Source organism: Saimiri boliviensis, chromosome 10 (assembly GCF_048565385.1).
Source record: "Saimiri boliviensis isolate mSaiBol1 chromosome 10, mSaiBol1.pri, whole genome shotgun sequence".
In the NCBI taxonomy this organism is placed as follows: Eukaryota; Metazoa; Chordata; class Mammalia; order Primates; family Cebidae; genus Saimiri; species Saimiri boliviensis.
In genome coordinates this window covers 22591680-22616888 of record NC_133458.1, presented here as the reverse complement: position 1 = coordinate 22616888, position 25209 = coordinate 22591680, and the positions used below count along the sequence as shown (strand labels likewise).

Below are 25209 nucleotides of genomic sequence, written 5' to 3'. Positions count from 1 at the left end.
TATTCAATTGAGATCTTTTGTGACTTGGTAATTCTGTGATTTAAACCAAACAGGTTGTAAACTGAAGGTGTAGGTAATTTTTAGGATTCTTTCTTACCTAAGGCTATATGATCCAATGAATCAATGTGGCAATCACTGATAACAGTCCTCTCAGAACTTCTCTGGGGCACACTTGTTCCCTGAAATGGAAAGCAAATCCTAGTGAGAAATAGTGGATTAGTCCTATTATAGTGGTTAAGAGCATACACTTTGACATTCTGTAAAATGAGGATTATAATAGCTACCTTACAGGTTTGTTACCCAGATAAAGTAAGATTACATATATTTTAATGGCCCAACAGAGCTATCAGCCATGAAAAGACTTGGAGAAAACTGAAATGTCTGTTGGTAAGTGAAATAAGCCAGTCAGAAAAGGCTACAGACATACTATAAGATTCCAATTATATGATATTCTGGAAAAGTCAAAGCTATAGAGACATAAAATCGTCAGTGGTGGCCTGGGTTTGGGAGTAAGGAGAGGGAAGAAAGAGATGAACGAGTAGAGCACGTGGGATTTTTAGGGCAGTGAAACTATCTGTATGATGCTGCTATGGCAGATACATGACATGCGGTATTTGGTGAAACCTGTGCAACTGCACAACAAAGAGTGAACCTTAAACTATGAACTTTAGTTAATAAGAATGCACGAACACTGGTTTGTCAGTTGTAACAAACGTACTGCACTACTGCAACACGTTCCTAATAGCTTCCTAGGGTTGCCATAACAAAGTACCACACAGTGGCTGGCTTAGAATAACAGTAATTTAGGCCTGGTGTGATGGCTCACGCCTGTAATCCCAGCACTCTGGGACGCCAAAGTGGGTGGATCACCTGAGATCAAGAGTTCAAGACCAGCCTGGCCAACATGGTGAAACCCTGTCTCTGCTAAAAATTAAAAAAAAATTAACCAGGTGTGGTGGGGCGCACCTGTAATCCCAGCTACTCAGAAGGCTGAGGCAGGAGAATTGCTCCAACTCAGGATACAGAGGTTGCAGTGAGCCAAGACTGGCCACTGCACTCCAGCCTGGACGACAGAGTGAGACTCCGTCCCCCCACCCCCCCGCCAAAAAAAAAAAACCACCAACAACAATTAGAACACGTGGACACAGGGAGGGGAGCATCACACACTGTGGTCAGTAGGGGGTGCTAGGGGAGGGACAGGGGTGGGGAGGAAGGTGAGGAGGGATAATGAGGGGAGAAATACCAGCTATAGGTGATGTGGGGAGGAAGGCAGAAAACCACCTTGCCATGTATGTACCTATGCAACAGTCCTGCATGATCTGCACATGTACCCCAGAACCTATAGTAATATATATATATATATATATATATATATATATATGATGGGAAAAAAAGACTGTTGAGCACTGAGCATGGAGGTAATAGGTATCTAAACTTCTGGATTTGTAGATGAACATATTGACTCTAACAAGTGTTGGCTAATGGTGCAGATAGTCGCTAAAGCATAAAGCTAAAGTCTGGACTCGAAAGCTGACTGTTCTCTTAGTCCATACTCTTGTCATCACCATGATTGCTTTTTAATCATTATGTCTTTATCAATTGCCTGGAAGTTTGAAACATCTCTAGATGCTAAAAAGTATAAATGTAGAATATTAGATTGATATTAAAATAATCTTATAACATTAAAAAAAAAAAAGAACAGTAATTTCTTGTCCCACTGTCATGGAGAATAGACGTTTGAAATGAAGGTGTCAGCATGGCCAGGCTCCCTCCGAAAATGCTGGAGAAGGGTTCATCCCATTCCTCTTTCCCAGCTTGTCTCCGTTTTCTCACGGCACCTCCCCAGGTCTTCACATTATCTCCCCTCTGTGTGTGTCTGTCTCTGTGCCAAATTTCCCCTTTCCATAAGGACACCATCATATCGGATAAGGGACCACCCTAATCACCTCCTCTTGACTACATCTGCAAAGATTCTATTTCCAAATGCAGGAGATGCGGCCAGGAGTTGGGGAGGGGGGGAATATATGGGAACTCTACACTCTCTATTCACTTTGTTTCTGCTCTAAGAAATAAAGTCTATTCATTAAAAGTGTTAAAGGTTTTAAAAAATGGCCTGGCACATAGTACATATTCAATGTTAGTTCCTTTTGGATGCTGTATTAATTTACTCAGTTTCCCTGACATGATGGATTTTATTCTTCCTGCATTTGAAGACCAATAGTGGCACAGCCCAAAAAACTTGATAAGACTCAGCTTCCAGCCGGGGGCGGTGGCTCATCCCTGTAATCCCAGCATTTTGGGAGGCTGAGGCGGGTGTGGATCACCTGAGGTCAGGAATTTGAGACCAGCCTGACCAGTATGGTGAAACCCTGTCTTTTAAAAAAAAAAAAAAAAAAAAAAGACTCAGCTTTCTCCATGTGGCCTTGTCCCTAAGTGTTGAGTGCTGGGTTAGAAAAGCCACCTGTCACAAACATCTCCTGCCTTGAATGCATTTGCACACATGTGCGTGCACAGGCGAGTACACCCACACACACCTAAAATGACTTATCTGCCACCAACCCGGATCCAAACAAAACAGAAACTGACTAGTTCTTTCTATGAAAGCGTCACAGGAAATATCTATAGTGAGGGCCACATGCCCATCGAGGGAAAAAGAAAAACAGCCAAAACTTTGTGAATATAAAACATAATAGATATCTTGGTTGAAAGATGCACATCAGATACTGAACTACATTTTTTAAGGAAAAGAGCCATCAATTAGTTTTAATGAATATTAATATACTTTAATTTCCAACACAGGGTGGGAAATAGAGAAGAAAAAAAAGTGACAGAGAAAAAGTTTTTTTAATGTTAGAAGAAATACCAGCCAATATTTTGCCCTTGAAAAGAGACAAAGGGAAAAAAAAAGTCAAGAAGGAAGGAAAGGACGCGGTGGCTCATGCCTGTAATCCCGGCACTTTGGGAGGCTGAGGCGGGTGGATCACGAGGTCAAGAGATCGAGACCATCCTGGTCAACATGGTGAAACCCCGTCTCTACTAAAAATACAAAAAAAAAAAAAAATTAGCTGGGCATGGTGGCGCGTGCCTGTAGTCCCAGGTACTCAGGAAGCTGAGGCAGGAGAATCGCCTGAACCCAGGAGGCGGAGGTTGCGGTGAGCCGAGATCGCGCCATTGCACTCCAGCCTGGGTAACAAGAGCGAAACTCCGTCTCAAAAAAAAAAGAAGGAAGGAAGGAAAGGAAAGAGAGGAAAGTTGCGGAAACCCTAACATTGTGGTAAGATGCAGGACAGACCTTTTGTCATGTCGTGCCAATCCCCTGGGCCACAGGCCTGTGGCTTTGTTACCAAAAGGAAGGGCGGGCCAGATGTGGTGGCTCACCGCTGTAATCCCAACACTTTGGGAGGCCGAGGCGAGCCGATCGCCTGAGGTCAGGAGTTTGAGACCAGCCTGGCCAACATAGTGAAACCCTGTCTCTACTAAAAATACGAAAATCAGCTGGGCATGGTGGCACACATCTGTAATCCCAGCTACTCGGGAGGTTGAGACAGGAGAATTGCTTGAACCCAGAAGGTGGAGGTGCAGTGAGCCAAAACCGCCGTGGCACTCCAGCCTGGGGGACGAGTAAAACTCCATCTCAAAAATAAAAAAAAGGAAGGGCAGCGTGTTCGGCAATTTGAAATCTTTTTTTTTTTTTTTTAACTTTTTTTTCTTGAGATGGAGTCCCACTCTGTCACTCAGGCTGGAGTGAAGTGGCACAATCTTGGCTCACCACACCCTCCGCCTCACAGTTCAAGCGATTCTCCTGCCTCAGCCTCCCAAGTAGCTGGGATTACAGGCACCCGCCACCACGCCCAGCTAATTGTTTGTGTTTTTAGTAAAGATGGGGTTTCACCATGTTGGCCAGGCTGGTCTTGAACTCCTGACCTCAGGTGATCTACCCACCTCGGCCTCCCAAAGTGCTGGGATTACAGATGTGAGCCACTGCACCTGGCCAGACACCTTTAACACTGACTTATTTCTTAATCATGACAGAATAGACATGCCCTGTTTTAAAAGAAAATCCAATCTATGAGAACGCTTATTGAAAAGACAGAAGTATCCACAGGTAATGACTTATCTGCCTATGTGAAGGTTTTTGTTTTTCCCCCTCTTTACAAAAGAAGTCACCTCAGTAAATCTGTCAATTGCATGACGAAAATCCCCCCTGCAGCAAAAAATTTAGATTTTCATAAAACTCTTCGAGAACCCATCTGTCACAAACATCAGTAATTAGTTCTTTTACATTACTTTATTTGTGACACCCAGAGCCTCACGACTGATGGAATCATCCTGTCTTGACTTTCATCCCTTCATTGGTTCAGAGTTTGTTTCCTAGACAATGCTGCTGAAAAGAATTCAGCACTGAGGCCGGGGGCAGTGGCTGATGCCTGTCATCCCAACACTTTGGGAGGCCAAGGTGGGCGGATCATCAGGTCAAGACATCGAGACCATCCTGATCAACATGGTGAAACCCCGTCTCTACTAGAAATACAAAAATCAGCCGGGGGGTGGTGGCGTGTGCCTGTAATCCCAGCTACTTGGGAGGCTGAGACAGGAGAATCGCTTGAACCAGGGAGTCGGAGATTGCAGTGAGCCGAGATCATGCCACTGCACTCCAGCCTGGCGACAGTGAGACTCCGTGTCAGAAAAAAAAATAAAGGAATTCAGCACTGAGTGGGGTAGGGCAGGAAATGAGGGATTATTGCCTGGGGACACTGAAGAGAAAAAGGAAAAAAATCACTTACCGTTCTACCTAGACGTGGCTCCTCTTACAAAGGAAAGAGGCCAGAGAAGTACAGAAAAGCTCTGGGATATAAGGGTGTAGGGATGAAAGAGGATCTTCATCCCCATCCTGGGTTGATACTGAGAGCCATTTTCATAAACACATACACCTTCTCTCCCCCCGTGAGACACACACACCACCGAGAGTCCTACCACATGGTACACAGATGTGGTTTTGTGCTTTCCTCTCGGCTACACCCACCCATGTGCACAAAGCCTCACCTAAAAAAGCACTGGTCTGTAGAGACACAGGAAATAGCGCACATATTCTCTCTCTCTCCCTCTGGGTGCCCCCACAGGTATACTCGGCAGCATTCAAATGACAGGTAGTTTTTCTATGGCTGGGAAAGAAAAAATGCTCAAGTAAGCAAGAGAAGGTGAGGCGTGGGAGGAGAGAATGGGTAGAAGAAAAAGAATTTGTGTGGGTTGAGAGCCAGTGAGGATGGCCAGCCGGAGTGACCTCACGATGCTAGCTTTACTTCCCTCTAAGTATTCCAAGACACCCCGGGCTCTGCAGAACATGTGGGTCTCCAGCCTGCTTGGAGATATTCATTTCACTGCTCATTAGCACCTCCACCAGACGTACAGGCTGAGAACAACCATTGCTCACAGCAGCCAGAATGACTACTGAAATGTGACGAGATAGGGGCAAAAACCAGACAGAGGCTTAGAGGAGGCTCTTTAAGCTACTTGGATAAATTTTAAAAGGTAAAATTGTTTGCTTGTAGACAGACCTCTTTCTCCCATGTCTGCTGGCTGTTGTTATAATGATTCAAGAGGCAGTTTATATGCGACAAAAGACCACACTGAAGGAAGAGAAGAATCTACTCTCCCAGTGCCCCTGGCATTCGAGTCCATGAGTTTAGACCCTACGGCCCACAGGGCTGTTCTCACACACTCCTGCTCTGTGGTCAGAAGAGGACCCCACCCCAGGGAGAAGGACCCTCCGATGGTCTCTTAGGGAACCCTCAAATCACTTTTTTTCCTACTCTGATAATTATAGAGTAGATTGGAAAGTGTAGAGAAATGCCTTTGTGGTTGATGAAATCGTAAGAAGGAAAATGGGTTGTCTCCTTCATAACTAGTAAAGACTTGGGAAGTACTCTTGGTAAGAGCAAGACATAAACATCACAAATCTAAAACTCCAAATAAACACCAAGATTTGAATTTCTAAAGATTTATAAGCAGCATTAATAATACCCTAGAGGATACGAAAGGGGAAAAAATTCAAACATTGTATAGTTTTGCTTTTGTTGGCTGAGGTTTTATTTTTGTTTTTGTGGGTTTTTTTTTTTTTTTTTTAAGAGTGGGGAAAAAAACCTTTGAAAATAAAAGAATTTGACAATTTATTTAAGAAGGTTTCTGAACTTGGCTTCAAAATCTAAGTTTTGTTTTTTGCTCCTTCAAACCAAGATGCCTTCAGGTGTGAAGACTTTGGGTTTTGCACAGCTCTTTATTTTTTCGCACTGGGCAAATGGCTCGTCTCCTGTGCACAGAAAGGGCTGGAAAATATTTTTGTGATTCGAGTGCAGCAGAGAGTCTAGGATTCCAGAGGAAGTGGAGGCCTCCCGTTCCGCACAGGAAACAATCTTCAAGCAGGCCTTAAATGCCAGATTCCAGGCCGAGTTTAACTAACCACTGACAGCTCTGTAAACAAAGCAAGGACAGAAAGAGCCCGCTTCCCCTTTTCTGGTAGTCATTTTGGGTTTGGGGGCTGCAGGGGAATTCTGGAATACTTGACTCCATGGCACAGAAGCGCAGGGGAAACAGGCTCCTCATTTGAAGAGCTGGAAGGGGAAGGTCTTCCCGGAATTAAAACCATCACCGAGGAGGTAGGAAAGGGTAAAATGGTTGGGTTACATCTGTAGAAAGAGCAGTGATTTTAGAGCTTGGAAAACAGCTTGATCACCACTTAACTGCTTTTAAAAATGTTGCTTCATTATGTTTATTCATGATGTGACTGCTGCAGTCTTTATTAAAATCCTGAATGCTGCTTTGAGAATATGCACATTATATGCCTAGATACTGATTTATTTCTCACTTTCACTTTTCTCCTGGTTTCTACATAGTCTTCTTGCCACTTTCTTTTTTGTTTATCATTCCTGTTTTCCTCCTCCTTTGTTCACTTTTTCGTACCTTTGGTCTGGGGTTCAGTAAGTTACAAAGAACAAAATCATTCAGTAAGAATCTCAAGTGATTCTACCACCAGTTCAAGTCTTCAAAACCTCTCTGTCTCCTGAGGTCTTTTTGAAAATATACATCATCTGGAGATTTTACTTATTTGTCTCTAAAAGGTTCATGAAGGAGACTGAATTTAACTCAGCTCAGGAGTCAGAAATTGATCACTGGCTACCTTATCAGCTTTCTGAGTAAAGAAAACTCAGGAGCAATGACAAATGGGAAGGAGGGACCACAGTGACTCAGGAGAGGTAACAGTCTGAGCCATCTGTGATACTGAGTCTACCTCCTCCACTTCAGGTCCAGAAATCATCTGGGCTCCCTGAACCGGAAATAACACCATGGATGATTTTGAACGTCGCAGAGAACTTAGAAGGCAAAAGAGGGAGGAGATGCGACTCGAAGCAGAAAGGTAAGGATCTACGTTGAAAAATACTTGTATTCCCTTGTTGACAATGTTGGTTTCAGGCCTCAAAGACCATCCTTCTGAGAGGCCAAGTGTGGTCATATTATATTGCACGCTAAACTGTTGTTAAAGTAGTTATGGAAAATTTTTCTGCTGAAGCTCTAAATTTGGCATTTGAAAAAGGAAAACAAGGGTCAAGAAAAAGAGATTTGAGAGGAATCAATTGATAATTGCATATAGATAAATTGCATTTAATCAATACCTTTCACATCCAAATGTTTTAAATGACAAAGGTAATGTATGAATAAAGGTTTATATAATACTGAAATGACAGAAAAATGCCAAGTATTGAATATTGGAGCCATTTAGAAAATGAGAGTCTTCAATCTAAAAAAAAAAAAGGCAAAAAGCCCTGGATGAGTCTTGTGAAAAATTTTCATTCTTATTAGAAAAGTATGCAGCTCCAGGGATCTGCATAGTACAGGTTAATAGACTATGTTACTGAGGAGATTCTGGGTGTAATTGGAAGCTGTTAATGTCGCGTGGGCCGCTATAGTGGTGACTATGAGGTCAGATTGGAAAGAGAAAGCGTCGGCATATAAAACCTGGGGCATAAATAGACATTTTAACATTTTGGGCCTCATGACAAAGGACAGTGGTATTTGATGTGTTTTAAATCAGATGTTCTTTCAAGGAAGCAGGTTAGGCATTCACAGAGAGAAAAATGTTAAATAATGACCTTAAAATCAAATCCATTTTGTTCCCAGTAATCTCAATGCACAGATGAAAGATGACTCTTTAGCAATCCCACAGTAGAAAACTGGAAACTTCCACCTATAATGAAAAGTATTGTTCTTACGTTCTACGTATTTGCATCAAGAATGCAAAAGCAAAAGATAAAATGACTGCCTATGATAAACTGGGCCAGAGTCAGCTGACATTCACAAAATGACTGAGCATGTCCACAAGGCACTGTGGATGGTACATTCTGTTGGTTCAAATCCTAGCTCTGCTACTTACAAGCTGTGTGGCCCTGAGCAAGTGATTTCTCCTTAAGCCATAGTCATCTTGTATATAAAGTAGGAATAATATCTACATAGTCTGTGTGGTTGTTGGGAAGATTATTGAGCCTCATAAATAGCCTAGTCAGGTACCTGGCAGGTAGTAGTTTTTCCATAAATGATGGTTTTTCATAAATGATAGCTATTATTGTTACTAACCATTGTCACTAGCCAAAAAGTAAGAAACAGCATAGCAGGATAGCCAGAACTAAACATTGATGCCAGGAGAAGTAAAGGTAGTCATCATCCTGTGATGAAACTTGTCAGAGAAAGTTTCTTGGCCAAGGTGAGCCATAGAGGAGGTAATGATGGTGATGAAGAGGGAAAGGGAGCCTGTCTAGGTGAAGGAATGACACTGGCAAAGTGCAGAAGTGGAAATAAGAATCCTGGTGTGGCTGGGCACAGTGGCGCATACCTGTAATCACAGCACTTTGAAAGGCCGAGATGGGCAGATCACCTGAGGTCGGGAGTTCGAGACCAGCCTGGCCAACATGGTGAAACCCCATCTCTACTAAAAATACAAAAAATTAACCTGGCATGGCAGCACATGGCTGTAATCCAATCTACTTGGGAAGCTGAGGCAGAGAATCTCTTGAACCTGAGAGGCAGAGGTTGTGGTGAGCCGAGATCGTGCCATTGTATTCCAGCCTGGGCAACAGGAGCAAAACTCCATCTCAAAAAAAAAAAAAAAAAAAAAAAAAAATCTTGGTGCAAGAAACTTGTTGATTGTTTGAGGGAAAATGGATTGGACTTGTATATCTTGGCTGTTCCTACTTGCCATACAAGGAATAGACAGAAACTTAGCAAGGACGTTATGTGTGATGACACTATGCTGGAGAAACTTATCTACAGGAGACTACAATATAGGGATACCAGCACTGGATGAGATAGTATGGATCATAGGGTAATGAGGGCCTGAATCAGGTGAGTGAGTGTGGAAATGAAGAAAGATCAAATATCAGCGTCTTTACAGGGGGAGAATTAGCAAACCTTTTAAGAAAGCAAAAAACTTACAATTCCAAAGAATATGTGTCTGAGGAGCTGGAAGGAAAATTGCTTTGTCCCAAATGGAGGATTTCCTTCTTGAATGGTCAGAGGAGTAGTGTTTAATTTCAGGTAGAAACCACATCCAAATGGAGATTTCCTGCAGGCATGTACAGATAGGAAATTTTACTCTTTGTTCAAAAAGGGAGAGAAACTATGGTTAATCAATTTGGGCAGACACAGGATGGTGGTGCTAGTACAAAAGCTGAAGGATATTTCCAGAAAAGCAAGCGTAGAAAAAGTGAGAGGCCATAAAGATATAATGGAAACCGTTAAAGAAGACAGTGTACCAGGGAGATGGAGGAGAATGAGGGACGTATGAGGCCCAGTGTTGAGTGGACATGGTGGACATGGAAGTCTTGTGGGCCACTGCTGGGCCTGGTGAAACACGCTTCTTTTTTTTTTTTTTTTTTTTTCTGAGATGGAGTCTTGCTCTGTCACCCAGGCTGGAGTGCAGTGGCACGACTTCAGCTCACCGCAACCTCCGCCTCCTGGGTTCAAGCGATTGCCCTGCCTCAGCCTCCCGAGAAGCTGGGATTACAGGTGCCCGCCACCCCACCTGGCTAATTTTTGTATCTTTAGTAGAGACGAGTTTTCATCATGTTGGCCAAGCTGGTCTTGAACTCCTGACCTCGTGATCTGCCCACCTGGGTATCCCAAAGTGTTGGGATTACAGGCGTGAGCCACCATGCCTGGCCTGATGCTGTGTTATTTCACCTCTGGTTCTCATGATAGTCTACAAGATGTCTTCATCCAGCAACTATTACTAAGCACGAATCAGGTTTAAGCATCTGTGCTAAGGATGTGAAAAATAACGGTGTTAAAGAAATAGACATTGTTCCTGCCTTTATGTACCCCACAGCATGCCAAGAAACCCAAGTGTAGCAGAATCAGAAAGCAGTCAGGCCAGGGTGTAGGGGCAGGCCCGACAGAGTTGTGGCTAGAGAGGTTCGGGACTGAGGATGTAGACACTGGCATCAGGCCAGATTGGCACTGTCGGCATCTTTGCTTTCTATGTGAACAGGGGGTCAGGGAATCACTGAGAGCAGTGTGACAGAGTTAAATTGCTGTGGTTAGAGCCATACTGCCATTAGAGTGAATAAACTCGGTTTCTTCAGATTCAGGACTTCGCCTAACTTGACTGCACAGCTACATGGTTCATTCCTTCAACTTTTTTGTTTGGTGTGGAAGAATTGTGCCTTCTTTTAATGCCAGATGGAAAAGGAGTGTAGACAGTAAATCTTAGCTATGTAAATAAACTTACACACATTTATCCTGACCTTGTTTAACTTACATTTCTGTCTGTATTACTTCTTTTGGAATATTATATTGTTTTCTTTTCTTTTTTTTTTTAATTCTTTCCTTCCTTTTCTTTCTTGCTTCCATTTGTTTTCTTTCTTTCCCTTTCTCTCTCTCTCTCTTTCTTCTTAAGAAAGAGTAGTACTTACGTATTTCCTTTTACTTGTACTAAGTTTACCTTTCCGTGTTTCAAGGTGAACATCCTAGTTGTGCTGTTCTGAGATTTGGGTAAGCTCATGTCCACCCTTCGGGATTTTGTAAAATCTGATCATTTCTGAGAATAGTGAAAGTCAGGCTTTATGGTTCAGCCAGCTCTGGTGGGAAAGTACAGGGTGTATGCAGGAAACAGGTGGCCAGAAGCAGAAATGAAGGCCATCTAAAATCATGGTTTTGATCTGAAGACAAAGGGCACATGAGACCCCGGGCAAGTCCCTCTTCCTTTAGCTCCAGACTTTGGCTTCTCCTCTAAAATAACACTAGCCATTTTCTCTGGGGCATGGTGGTCATTTTAATTTTCTTCTTTCTTTCTTTTTTTTTTTTTTTTTTTTTTTTTTGCTTTTGGTATTTATTTTTCTTTATAATGATCATATGTTACTTAATTTAAGGCCAAATTAAAATTAAGGCAATTTTCTGTTTTGAAAAAAATAAGTCTACGGCCCTATGCAGTATACCTGGGGCCAGTCAGAAGACTTACCTTCCCTTTGAATATAGGGAACTAAAATAAAGAACTCATCCCTGATCCGGAGGGCAGTAGAGCCAATTACCGGAAATAGAGTGGCTCCGAGGCTCAGAGTTGCAGATTCATTCATTTACTCTCAACACATTTTTACTGGGCATCTATTCCACTACGGGCTCTATTTTGGGTACTGAGAATAGACCCACAGAGTCACAGTGTCGGGAAATGTGTGCTTAGTGCTTTTCACCCTATTTAAATCAAGTAAAGATCAAGAAATTATACTTTTATATCCTCAAACATAACGTACCCCATATGGCTTCATACTTATTAAAAATGACCCACATCCTTTGTATACTTTACCCAGACAGTGTGGGGGAAGAGAAGGGTATTACAGAGAAGAGAAAGTCCATTGACTTTCCTTACCCATAAAAGCTTTCCAAATAAAAATACCATGTTATTTTAATTTAATTAGTACTGAGTTTGATTACCAGGTGAAGTTTTACTTTGAAATGATAAATATTTAAAATTTGTACTTTCACCTGGTGTTATAACCACAGATTAAAATAAACTGAATTTTTACACATTTTATTTCTCAGAAATAGACCTTTTCATAGACTGTTTTGCAAGCTAATTGCAGGCTTTGTGCCATGCTGGCTTTCATGTATTTGGGACTGGCATTTACTCACTGCATCCAAGCTGCCCGAGACTCTGCCGTCCACATATCTCCTTCTAACAGTTTAGCCTGGTCCATTTCAAATAACCTCGACTGCAAACTTAGTACATCAAAAATGTTCTTCCAGCCAGTCGTGGTGGCTCATGCCTGTAATCCCAGCACTTTGGGAGGCCAAAGCAGGTGGATCACTTGAAGTCAGGAGATCGAGACCAGCCTGGCCAACATGGTGAAACCCCATCTCTACTGAAATTACAAAAATTAGCTAGGCATGGTGGTGAGTGCCTGAAATCCCAGCTACTTGGGAGGCTGAGGCAGGAGAATCGCTTCAACACAGGTGACGGAGGTTGCAGTGAGCCGAGATGGTGCCACTGCCCTCCAGCCTGGGTAACAGAGCAAGACTCCGTCTCAGAAAAAAAAAAAAAAAAATGTTCTACCTTCTTTGTCTTGCCTGTTAGCCTGTGCAACTTTTATGCCACTTATCTTGTCCTGGTCTTTCATTTGGCTTTCTCACTCTGAGTTCTTGAGATAAGGTTTTTAGATTTGGCAAAAAAGGAAGTGTTCCATTTTGTCATTAAAAAAATAGATGTTGAATACCTACAAAATGCAAGATACTATACCGAACTATAGGAATCAGTGGTCACCAGTAGTGGTCCCTGTAGTTACTGAGCTTCTATTCTAATTGAATTTAGTAACTTGAGAGCAATCATGACCAAAAGAAGGAGAAGAAAGTTTTAGTAGGCAGAATGGAATGAGCAGGTGATCAGTGAAAATCCTTAGTGCACTCTTTCTAAGCAAAAGACACTATTTGCTCACATCTCAAATTAAACTATATTTTAATTACTCATTGAACAAATGGATAAAAATTTAGTTTTGCTGTTTATTATTCTCCACCAATCTCATGGGAGTAAAAAATTAAATTATATATATTCTGGCCAGACTCGATGACTCACTCCTGTAATCCTAGGATTTTTGGGAGTCCAAGGCAGGTGGATCACTTGAGGTCAGGAGTTCAAAACTGGCCCGGCCAACATGTTGAAACCCTGTCTCTACTAAAAATACAAAAAAAAAAAAAGGTAGCTGGGCATGGTGGCAGTTGCCTGTAATCCCAGCTTCTCTGGAGGCTGAGGCAGGAGAATTGCCTGAACCTGGGAGGCGGGGGTTGCAGTGAGCCAAGATCGGGCCACTGCATTCCAGTCTGGGCAATTGAGCGAGACTCTGTCTCCCAAAAAAAAAAAGAGCTATCTTCTGCTTCCCTTTCTGTTCCTGTCTTTTATTTCGATCCCTCTCTCCCTCTTCTCTGCTTTCATCTCTGTATTCCTTGCTGCACCTTTGTGTGCCGCCTCTTCCCTGGTCCACATACATCTTCATCAACACCTGATTTGTTTCCACATCTCTTCCTATCTGCACTCCTCGTCTGTCTGATCTGGATTATGTGTGCCTGAGCTGTTGTATCACCAGGCTGCATACTTCTGGCCAGGAAAGAGGGAGCAAGAAACCCAGTTCTCTTCCTATTCCGCAAGTGTAAAAAAGCATTAAACATTTTATGTGTGTCTAGTAAAGGTGGACCACCACCGGCCCCAGAATTAGCTATGTCTGAATGAAACATTTATGTTCTACGTGAAGGAACCCCAGGCGGTATAAGGGTGGGAAGCAGTGGAGTTGGTGGTTAAGGCCACGAGCTTTCGCACTGGGCAGTTATGGTGTCAAATCCCAGCTCTGCCACTTATGAACTATGGGACCTACCACATGATTCAATCTTTCAAATCTTTTGTATCTTCCTCTACAAAATGGGGGTAAGAAAAGTATCCACCTCACTGGGTTTTTGTGGGGATGTAAAAAGATAATACATGAAAATATTAACACAGTGTTATTCACCTAATAAGTATTCAGTAAACTCATTATTGATTATCTAATTTGACTCTCTACAACATGCAAAGAAAAAAATAAAAAATATGAAAGGCTTGTGGGGTTTTTTGCACACCATAGGCGATACAAGGACCATAGGCAAAATGAAAGGCAAGAATTCGTGACTGAGGAGCTCTGAGTGGTTGTGATCAGTAACAGTTTCTGTGGAAGGATTGTGTTGTCTCAGCTGGAAGAATTAGCACCAATTTGAGTTATTTTTAAAAATTTGGCCGAAAGAATGTTGAGCTGTGGTGTATTTTCTTTTTTCTTTCTTTCTTTTTTTTTTTAGTGATGGAGTCTCGCTTTGTTGCCCAGGCTGGAGTGCAGTGGTACCATCTCCACTCACTGCAACCTCTACCTCCCGGGTTCAAGCAATTCTTCTGCCTCAGCCTCCCAAGCAGCTGGGACTACAGGCACACACCACCACACCCAGCTAATTTTTGTATTAACTAGGGACAAGTTTTCACCATGTTGGCCAAGGTGGTCTCAAACTCCTAGCCTCAAGTGAGTGATCCACCAGCCTAGGCCTCTCAAAGTGCTGGGATTACAGGCATGAGGAACTCTGTCTGATATATTTTCTGAGAAACCAGCAGTGAGGCTTTTATCCTTGAGAAAATCTCTGGTAGACGTACTTTGCCCGATGCTGGGCTTGGTTTCCCAACAAGCAGCTCCCTCACTTTCCAAGATGTGCTCATTACGCCCCCAGCATCTGCTTTCCGCACCCGACATGAGCTCCTCTCACAGATGAGAAGAAAGGCCCCTATTGTAGTTATGTTATCAGATTCAGAAGCTCACAGACATAAATAAAGGGAATGAAAACCCTTGCTCTTGCCATCATTCATACATTTTTATGGGCCTCTGAAATCGCTTGATGATTAGACATTTGAAAGTAAATATTTATACTACACTATAAAAAGAAGCAACTTTTTAAAATCCATGGGGTCTCTGAAGTACCCTCCCACAACTGTATCACTAAGACTTTTTTACATGATTTAATAGAAACAGCCAACCAATGAATATACAACACACACACCCTCACATACGCAAACACACACAACACTTATTCAAAATGCTTAGCATCAGGACCTTGATATTTTTAAATAAAATCTTTTAAAATGAAATTTCTATTATTTTATTATCACAATATTATTTTCTACTGGGAAGTTAAATACAATATTCCTTTGAAACTATCTAAATTATTAAAGTAGCTAGATTTGCTCAAAATTGCCCTTCAGTTCTCTCAGAAAACCGATCACTCCAGGAGGCAAAAGAAAGTTAGAATTTGTCATCTAGTTTCTTACTTTTATTTTTTATTTTCTGTAGAGATGTGTTCTCGCCACGTTTTGCAATCCAGTCTCAAACTCCTGGACTCAAGCAGTCCTCCCACCTTGGCCTCCCAAAAAGCTGGGATTACAGGTATAAGCTACCACATACTTCCAAATTAAAAGATCTATGGCTGGGTGTGGTGGCTCATGCCCGTAATCCTAGCACTTAGGGAGGCCAAGGCAGGTGGATCACCTGAGGTCAGGAGTTTGTTTTTTGTTCTTTTTTTTTTTTTTGCCCCGCCCCGCCCCCTGAGGTCAGGAGTTTGAGACCAGCCTGAGCAACATAGTGAAATCCTGTCTCTACTAAAAATACAAAAAATTAGCCAGGTGTGGTGGTACATGCCTGTAGTCCCAATTACTCAGGAGGCTGAGGCAGGAGAATTGCTTGAACCTGGGAGGCAGAGGTTGCAGTGAGCCGAGATCACGCCACTGCACTCCAGCCTGGGTGACAGTACAAATATATCTATATCTATATCTATAGCTATAGCTATAGCTATATATTTATATATAGAGATATATATATATCTCTATATATATCTGGAAAGTTTTCTATCTATTTGACATAAAAATTACAGGTTTCCATTTCTATTTATACTTTTTCCAATCTATATGTTTAGTTTCAGTCCACCTTGAATGTAGGTGCATGAACAAGATGAAGTAATTTCCATGTATAGGGATCCTATTTTTGTCCAGTCATATAAAAATACACATACACATTGATATCTTTCCCCTCTTGTACTTTTTTCCTCTCACTCACTCTAAATAGACATTATTTGTTACCTTTGTCAATTTATAAGTAAAGATGACATACTTTGGGTATGCTATGGTTGTCAGTAGAACATCAAGAATTGAGGATCTACCCAAAGTGGCATCCATTTCATAACTACATCTACATTTTTGGTACAAAAATTAAATATCTGTATTCTTAAGGATCTCACATGCTGATCCATCACTTTGTTCTTAGCTGGAAAAAAAAGGTGACAAATATGTAAATCCACACATTTACATATTAAAATAGCAGTAATTTTTTTCCCATTTCCATATGTAACATTTATAATTTCACAATCCTCGGTCACCTAGGGAAGGGAGGATGATGTGGTAGTTAGCTGTGTGGGTGATGAAGTATGACAGACCTGGGTTCAAATTCTGACTTGGACAGCGATTAGGTGGGTTAACTTGTGATAAATATTTCTTGCTCCTTTTTCTTTTTAATAATACCTCATAGAGTCATTGTAAAGATGAGGCTGGGCACAATGGCTCATGCCTGTAATCCCAGCACTTTGGGAGGCTGAGGTGGGTAGATCACGTGAGGTCAGGAGTTCAAGACCAGCCTGGCCAACATGGTAAAACCCCATCTCTAATACAAAAAATAAAAACAAAAACCAAAAAATTAGCTGGGCATGGTGGTAGGTACCTGTAATTCCAGCTAATTGGGAGGCTGAGGCAGGAGACTCACTTGAACCCAGGAGGCAGAGGTTACAGTAAGCCAAGGTCATGCATGCCATTGCACTCCAGCCCAGGCAACAGAGTGAAACTCTGTCTTAAAAAAAAAAAAAAAAAAAAGATTAAACCAGCTGGCCCATGATGTAGAAAAATTAACACCATACCTGGCATATAGTATATGCTCAAGAAATGTTAGATGCTGTTATTAAAATTGTATTAATGTTATGGTAGGCTTTTGGTACAAAATAAAATTTTCCTGAACACAATTTTTTTGGAGACAGAGTCTCACCCTGTTGCCCAGGCTGGAGTATAGTGGTGCGATCTTGGCTCACTGCAACCTCCGCCTCCTGAATTCAAGCAATTTTCCTGCCTCAGCCTCCCGAGTAGCTGGGATTACAGATATGTGCCACCATGCCTGGATGATTTTTTGTGTCTTTAGTAGAGACAGGGTTTCACCATGTTGGCAAGGCTAGTCTCAAACTCCTGACCTTGTGATGTGCCCACCTCAGCCTCCCAAAGTGCTGGGATTACAGGCATGAGCCACCACGCCCAGCCCTGAATATGAATTTTATGTCTCTGTCAGCTTGGTATTATAACTTGCTGCATCCTTACCACAAAGCTTCTTTTCTATACTGATCTTGAATTTGCTGAGATGTTTTTATTGCAGTTGGGAAATAATTAAACCTTTGGCAACATCAAAATCAACCTGACAAATATAATTTGCTCCATGAGAACTTCAAAATCACATATTATAGACATGTGACTAATTTTCTAATTCATAAATGACAAATCCTTTATTTTAAATATAATACCTAAAACATTTCTCAGAATTTCACTTTAAAAATTTAGTTTAGAATAGTTCTCCCTGTCTTACACGAAATAGCAGTAAGAATGCCGGTAAAGCAAAACAAAACAGAAAGAATATTCTCAAGTAGAAAAAAGTATCAGACAAATTTTTGTCTAGTATTAATAAGAAAATGAATCATTTGTTTAACATCAACCAAATTCCAGACACTACGTAATATACTTTATATACATTATCTCATTTAATCGTCAAGATAACCCTATGACTTGGATATTTTACTTCCGGTTGAGGAATCCTTGGGTCTGAAAGTCTAAGTAACGTATTCAACTTCTTAGAGATAAGGACTATATAGCCTGTCCTGCCTGCCTGCCTCAAATCTCAAAGCTTTTCCACTGAAACAGATTGATCCATGGACTTTTTCGTGTTTTTAACTGGTGGTCTTGCCTGCCTCAAATCTCAAAGCTTTTCCACTGAAACATATTTTCATGTTTTTAACTGGTGGTCTTGGCTGAAAATCCATTATCTCATCATAGCAAAGTAACTCCCCAAAACGGGGGATATTCATTCAAAGCAGTTATGTGGCAGTGAGACAACCAGGTAGGAGGGGGTTGCTGGAGAAACCCCAACCAGCTCGCCTGATTTGCAGCTGGGAGGAGCCTGGCCCGGCCTCTTCCTGTGTAGAAAGGAGAATTCTCAAATGGAGGGGCTCTGGCCTTGCGAGAGCCCCTGTTTCCCCCTTTGCACCCAGTAAAATCCTGCTTTGCTCACCCTTTAAACCATCTGTGAGCCCAAAGTTTCCTGGCCATGGGACAGACAAGGACCCCATCTTTAACTGAACTAAGGACGTCCTGTAACAGCAGTAGACTAAATGAAGACTACAGTTAAACTGTATGCGTCTTCCGGTATATTGCTTACATGTGTAGGCACAGTCATTGTTTAGTTTGCCCTCAGAAAATCTGTGTTATTCCCATTTTACAGAAAAACAGAAACAGAGAAGATCGAGTTTCCCTGCTTAAGGCAAAGAAGGCTGTTGATGTGACCATTCTTGACTTTTCACTGGAATTTTTCCAACAACACTGTATATCATTAGGACAGGGACTTAGTCATATCATCACTCTTAAAAACGTAAGGCTGTCCCTGACCTTATGAATCATCCTCCACAGGGGAACGTTATGTATTCCATTTTGGACCACACACTATTTTGAGACACTGTTGAAAGCTCTGGACCCTCCTCCAAGAAAAATGCACATATGCACCCACCAAACTTGGCACTTACATTCAGTGGCATCACGAACCTCCATCCGCAGACCTCCTGGGGCCCGATGCCTCCTGGCCAAGAATCCCTGATCTAATGAATTTTAAAACTGCATGTTAAATACGAAGAAACTCAAGCCTAGGAGACATAACCCATCAAGATCACCCAGCTAAGCTGTTTGCATAATGTGGGTCCCTGGATAAACAAAGCCATCCTGATCTTGCTGTCTGTAAAAACAACAACAACAACAACAACAACAACAAAACCTATGGCTATTGATTAGGAAAAAGCATATTTTTGGCAAAGAGTATAGTCTACAATGTGCTGCGTGTAGAGTGCTTTTTAAAATTTAAAAGCCATTTATGAATAATATTTCTAAATAAAGAAGATTAGGTCAGATTACTTTGTAGTGAATAAAGTGAAAAAGAGAAGTGAGTAACTTATGACTGGCAGAATGGTACCAGTTAAATGTCAGGACCTGGGAATCCAACTTTGCCATCTTTGTCAACAAGGACAAAAAAACTATGGTGATTTACTACAATCCCATTTTTCAACAATTTTGGAAGTCTTATTTGGTATATGTTGTGTTAGCATGATTTCTTCAAAGTTTCATTATGAAAATAAGTTACGTAGAATTTCTCCATTCTTACCAGTTTTTAGAAATTTCATCAAATGGCTTTCCTCTCTAAATATGAAAAAGATAAGAACTGATTTGATTCCTAATAGAGAAACTTATATTTTCCATTTATCATTACTATCTTTGAGGAGGATGGGACAGATTTGGAGTGGGACAGGTGCCTTTCAGAGAGTAGGATCTAGAGTCATGAAGACTTAGATTCAAATCCCAGAATCCCAGCTGGATTTTCAAGAGTGGTTCTACTCTGCCTCTCTCAGCCCATTTCATCATGTGGAGAATGGCCATCGGAATAATTCTTCCTCATAAGGTTTAATGCAGATTATAAAGCACTTGGTAGTTCCTAAAACGTGATTAATTTTCAGTCTCTGTTACCTCTTGTTGCTTTTTTCTCTGCTGACTGAAGGACATGGTAAGAAATGTGCTCTCAGAAAATCCCTCTCTGGGATCATCTCCCAGGAAACAGCCATCTGGGGCAGCAACCATCTGGGGTATCACTGAGCAACGTACAACCCCATGTGTCACATGGTTTTGGTGTCTCGTCTCTTCTCTGTTTCAAATCTGTTTTAGCAGCTACCTTGAAAGTGATAGGAGAACTATGGATATAAAGGTCTCCATATCAAAAGAAAATTATTTACCTTTTTGTTATTAAGAGTTCTTTTCCATTTTCAAGAAAATGGAAATCAAAACAAAAGCACGGGATAGTCTGGTACATATCAAGGTCTTTATCACAATCATATCAACATATGTGTATGTATGTATATAATTTAATTAATCATATACGGACAGCTCACTGTACCTGAGGATTCAGCCCACCCAGATTAAAAATGTAGTTAGGCCTACCATAGTTGCCTCTGTACTAAACACGTACATGCTTTTTTTTCTTGTCATTATTTCCTAACAATACGATATAACAACTATGTGCATAGCATTTATATTCTCCTGCTGATACTGAGGGATGACCATATTTACAGTACTCTTTGTGCTTTGTGAAATTATTTCTCTTTTCACATGGCATAATCTGTGAGTCCATTACCATTAAAGCATCAACCCAAAGCTTCTCAGTGCCAACATTATATATCAATACTGTACTAATAACATAAAGAAAATTATATGCCTAATTTTTACAAAATGATTTTGAAAAAAGGTATCCAAAATTACTCATTTATTCATTTTAATTATGAGAAAGCTGATGCATACAAAGTAATCCTATGTCATATATATGGAAGTTCTAAATCATCCTGATGCATATCCCACAAACTCACCACGCAGCCTGAGACCTAGAATATTTCCAACGCCCTCGAAGCCCCAGGCTCCTCTCCAGTCCCTTCCCTTCATCTCCCCACCCACAGAGGTAACCAGTGTTCTGAATAATTCATTTATTTTAAAATAAAATTTGAAATGAAATCATATGAATTTAGGTACTAGCTTTTCCAGGGCCCTGGGATCCAGGCATTCCAAAGATTCGCTCCAGACTCTCAGGTAAAGGTGTCAGTGAGAACCCACTTCCCTGAGAGAGCAAGAAGTTTGTTTTTCTAAACACACAGGACAGGCTGGGTGTGGTGGCTCCTGCCTGTAATGTCAGCACTTTGGGAGGCTGAGGCAGGTGAATCACTTGAGGTCAGGAATTTAAGACCAGCCTGGCCAATATGGTGAAACCCTGTCTCTACTAAAAATACAAAAATTAGCCGGGCATGGTAGTGGGCACCTGTAATCCCAGCTACTGGGGAGGCTGAGGCAGGAGAATCGCTTCAAACCAGGAGCCAGAGGTTGCAGCAAGCCGAGATTGCACCACTGTACTCCAGCCTGGGTGATAGAGCAAGACTCTGTCTCAAGACAAAATAAAGACACAGGACAAATGTCCTTATGCTGTCTAACGCTGTAAGAAATATACAATGTGAACACAGAATTCCCATCAAAATAAAGTAAAAATATAGGCCAGATGTGGTGGGCCGCTCTTAGAATCCCAACACTTTGGGAGGCTGAGGTGGGAGGATCACTTGAGCCCAGAAGTTTGAGACCAGACTAAGCAACATAGGAACATCTCTACAAATAATCAAAAAAATAGCTGGATGTGGCAGTGTGTGCCTGCAGTGCCAGGTGCTCTGGAGGCCAAGGTGGGAGGTTACTTGAGCCTGGGGTGTCGAGGCTGCAGTGAGCTGTGAGCCATGATTGCCCTACTGCACTCCAGCCTGGACAACAGAGTGAGATCCTGTCTCAAAAAGAAATGTAATGAAAGCTTTTCCAATATTTATACTGAACCTCTCTCTTTGGGCCTTTGGTTTTCTCACTGGCCAGCAGGAGTGACAGATGTGCATTTGCAGCTGTCATTTGGTCAGGTACAACCCCATGTGTCAGATGGAACTGGCAGGCGAGAGTGATGACTTCAATTGCTTTCAAGTCTTCCAGGGAAGTCCTTGACCCTTATTATCCCAAAGGTCCCTAAACAGTGCTGCAAGAAAGTACCACAGGGCATGAAACATGAGCATGTTGGACCGATGTGGTGGCTGCTTAAGTGAATTCTCATTCATCTGTGAATCAGGTTAAAAAGGAATCATGTGCATATTTTGTGAATAAAAGCAGTTCTTTTCACTAGTTTGCTATCTAATGAGCGCAATTCATCAGCAGTGGAGAATCAGTTTTTAGTCTATTGTAAAACTGCATTAACTTAGACTGTTTTTGAATTTTTAATCATTTACTCAGGGACATTAGTAAAGTACAACTTTGAATTATTTATAAATAGAGGGTTTGGTTAGCATGTTAAATATGTAAGCTACGTTCCATGGCTTAGTTTTTAAACACTGGAGAGGACAACTTTTTTTAAACCTCTTAAATAACTTTGGAAACATTCACTTACATTGAACAGCTTAATTTGCTAATTATAAATCATTTTTATTTAGTCACCATTTGAATAAGCTTCTAATATTTTGCTAGTGTGGTAAAAGTTACCAGGTAGGTATACTTGACCATTTTTCAAAATTAAATTTCTTTTAAGGTATTTCATAATTTTTACTGGCCTTCCTTCTAGTTAATCTATTTTAGTCAGACTTGACATTGCATTTGCGATGCGTACCACTGACTAAGTTAGAAGGTGAGGGCTTATTTTCCATTTTAATAACTCCCTCTATCACATACAGTTCCTTTGTTGGGATAAAAATCTCAGTAAAGTACACAGCGGTCACTATAAATAGCAGCTACAAGCCTGTACATTCAGGAGAGTCTCCGGAGAGTATATTTTAAACCCCACATTGTTTAGAATAGGAAATTCTTCCAATGTTCTTATTTTCCATTGTGGGTGACATGGACTATCCATGTCACATCTTCACTGCCTTCTCTTTTCCTGTACCATTTAGGAATTCAACTGACAGTTTCCAGCAGATTGCTCAGTATGTGCTTTTATTTTTCTAAGGGCAGCCTGGGTCTTTTTGTCCAGTGGGAATTTTGCATGGTTCATGGGGCTCTCCAAATAAAACCTAGGTAACTCAGAGCCGGCACCAGCAACTAGATAATGAAAGAGTCCTTTATTTCTGGAGCTAGTAGCGCTACTGTGCCCACTTAGGATAACAGCAGTCAATCCGTTTTTGATTCCCACAGAAAACCTTGCACTGTTGGCAGGTTTTTGGGTGGGTAGGGGGGTGGACTCGAGAGACCAATATGGAAAATGACTGAGCATGAAGTGAGCAAATAAAGAAGCCGGATGAGGTGATAGGTTATCACGCTGATTCAAAGACAAGAAGCATCATCAGGTCTAATTACACTGCATCTTTCCCAAGGCACTATGGGCAGCTACAGTATACGTATATCTCTACCCACCCATTCCTTGAACAATTCTTGTTTCCCTAATCAAAACTGTTATGTAGATCTTGCTCTTTTCTTAGTGGGGGCTCATTTGGGGGATTGAATATTCACTCATTTCTCCTTTGATGAAGAAGATGACAAAGGAACTATTAATAAGGGGCCTAGGGCAAAAATTGTGATGTAGAAAGAACTGATATCTGATCCCTGTTCTTCCTCCTACTACCTTTTAAGATCCTTTAACTCTTCCTATCTAACCCTGAGTGTATTTTCCCTGAGCCAGCATCCTCACAGAATGTCCTGGCTACCTAGGGATTATCATTGCTACAGATGCTCAGTGCTTTTGAACTGAACAGAATGAAGTTTTTTTTTAAACTCTAGGTTGAGGCCAGAGAGAAATCCCCAAATTATCTTCTAGAAAACAGATTCTTGTGTCTAATTGGATCAGAAATTAACATACGCTCTCTCTCTTACGTTCTCTGAAAGGGGGCTGAAAGCCCAAACCATTGGACCCAGGGCTTGCAGAGCAACATGTCCAGGAGCAGTCAGTGGCAGGGTCAAATCCAGAAACCTTGTCATTTACTCCAACTCTGGCGCTTTTTTCTCTGCATCGTGTGATTCCCTCACTCTCAATCTAGTATTACATTAGAGTTAAATGTCCTCTAATTCCTGCTTAAGAGATTGCCTTTTAAATGAAGGATAAAAGACACTGAATAAAAGTTTGGCAGATCAGGGCTTCCCTATCTACAAAAAAAAAACTAACACTTCTCAGGGTGGCTCAGAAAATTAAGCAAGATATAGAAAAAATGCCAGGGAAAGTGTAAAGGGTAATGCGCATGACATACGTTTACCATGTTGAAGTGCCCAGGTGATAAATTGAAATCGGATTCACTTTTATATTAACTGTGTGTAGAGTTGCAGGTTTCATGCTGGTCATGTACTGTTTCAAAGGAATTTTCACTCTTCCCACCCTGCTTCCTTATGCTATCTGACTGGCCCTCTGGAATTCCAGTCTTTCAAAAATCAGCTGCTGAGAAAATATAATGAAATAAAATGTCACCCGTCACTTTCCCTAGAGTCTGTCACCTCTGGAGAAGGCTTAAGACCTCAATTGCAGATTAGGAGCACCAAAGCCATTTTATCTTCCCTTTTTCTCTAGTTGTGAGTTGAGAAAATGCAGATTTAAAATTCTGGCTTTATCCCAATCAGAAGGGAACTGACTGTGCTTACTCTGAAAACTCTACTCCCACCTTGAGTCTTATATGAGACTTTTTAATGTATGTCAGTTATTATCACTTTTCTTATATGTTTATTTGTTCTCATATCTGTTTTCTCCACCAAATTGAAAGCAACTGTAGCTCAGAAACCACATCTTACTCACTTTTATTTCCCCAAGACCAGCATACAGTGTTGAATGGACACTAACACTTTAGTCCATATCTGTGTTAAGGCACAACTTTGACAAATTTGCTGAGCTACTTCTAAGAGAGGCAGAAATGTTAGTGACATTCATTGTGTCCTGTAAATACTGACACCATTAATACCTGAAAGGTATAATAAAAAAGTAGCAGACAGTATAATACCTTTCAGGTATTAATGGTGTCAGTATTTACAGGACACAATGAATAATTACTAGTATATTCTAGAATATACTATAACTAGAATAATAATAGTTTCATCACTCCTCTCCTGAGCCTTCAAGCCATTGGGATTTTGACTCCATATCTTTTCTCTAGAGAAATAAAAATATTCATCTGTATATTTCTCTGATTATTAAGGATAATTGGACTTTTACAACATGTAATTGTGTCCACTTATGCTTATTTAGTTACATTGTGGAGGCAAATGATATTAATATGGTAAGAGTCCATTTCCTTTTGTTGGCCTGT

General features: G+C 41.2%; 1 protein-coding gene across 4 annotated transcripts in view; it reads left to right on the top strand.

The window, feature by feature from the left end:
- CALD1 (caldesmon 1) overlaps nucleotides 1-25209 on the top strand; it is a 206182-nt gene that overhangs the window by 88000 nt on the left and 92973 nt on the right. For all 4 annotated transcript variants that reach the window (XM_074379033.1, XM_039473105.2, XM_074379035.1 and 1 more), the window contains exon 3: nucleotides 7300-7411. In XM_074379033.1, the coding sequence (XP_074235134.1) occupies nucleotides 7341-7411 (71 nt within the window). In that variant the 5' untranslated portion in view covers nucleotides 7300-7340. The remainder of the gene's footprint in view (nucleotides 1-7299; nucleotides 7412-25209) is intronic.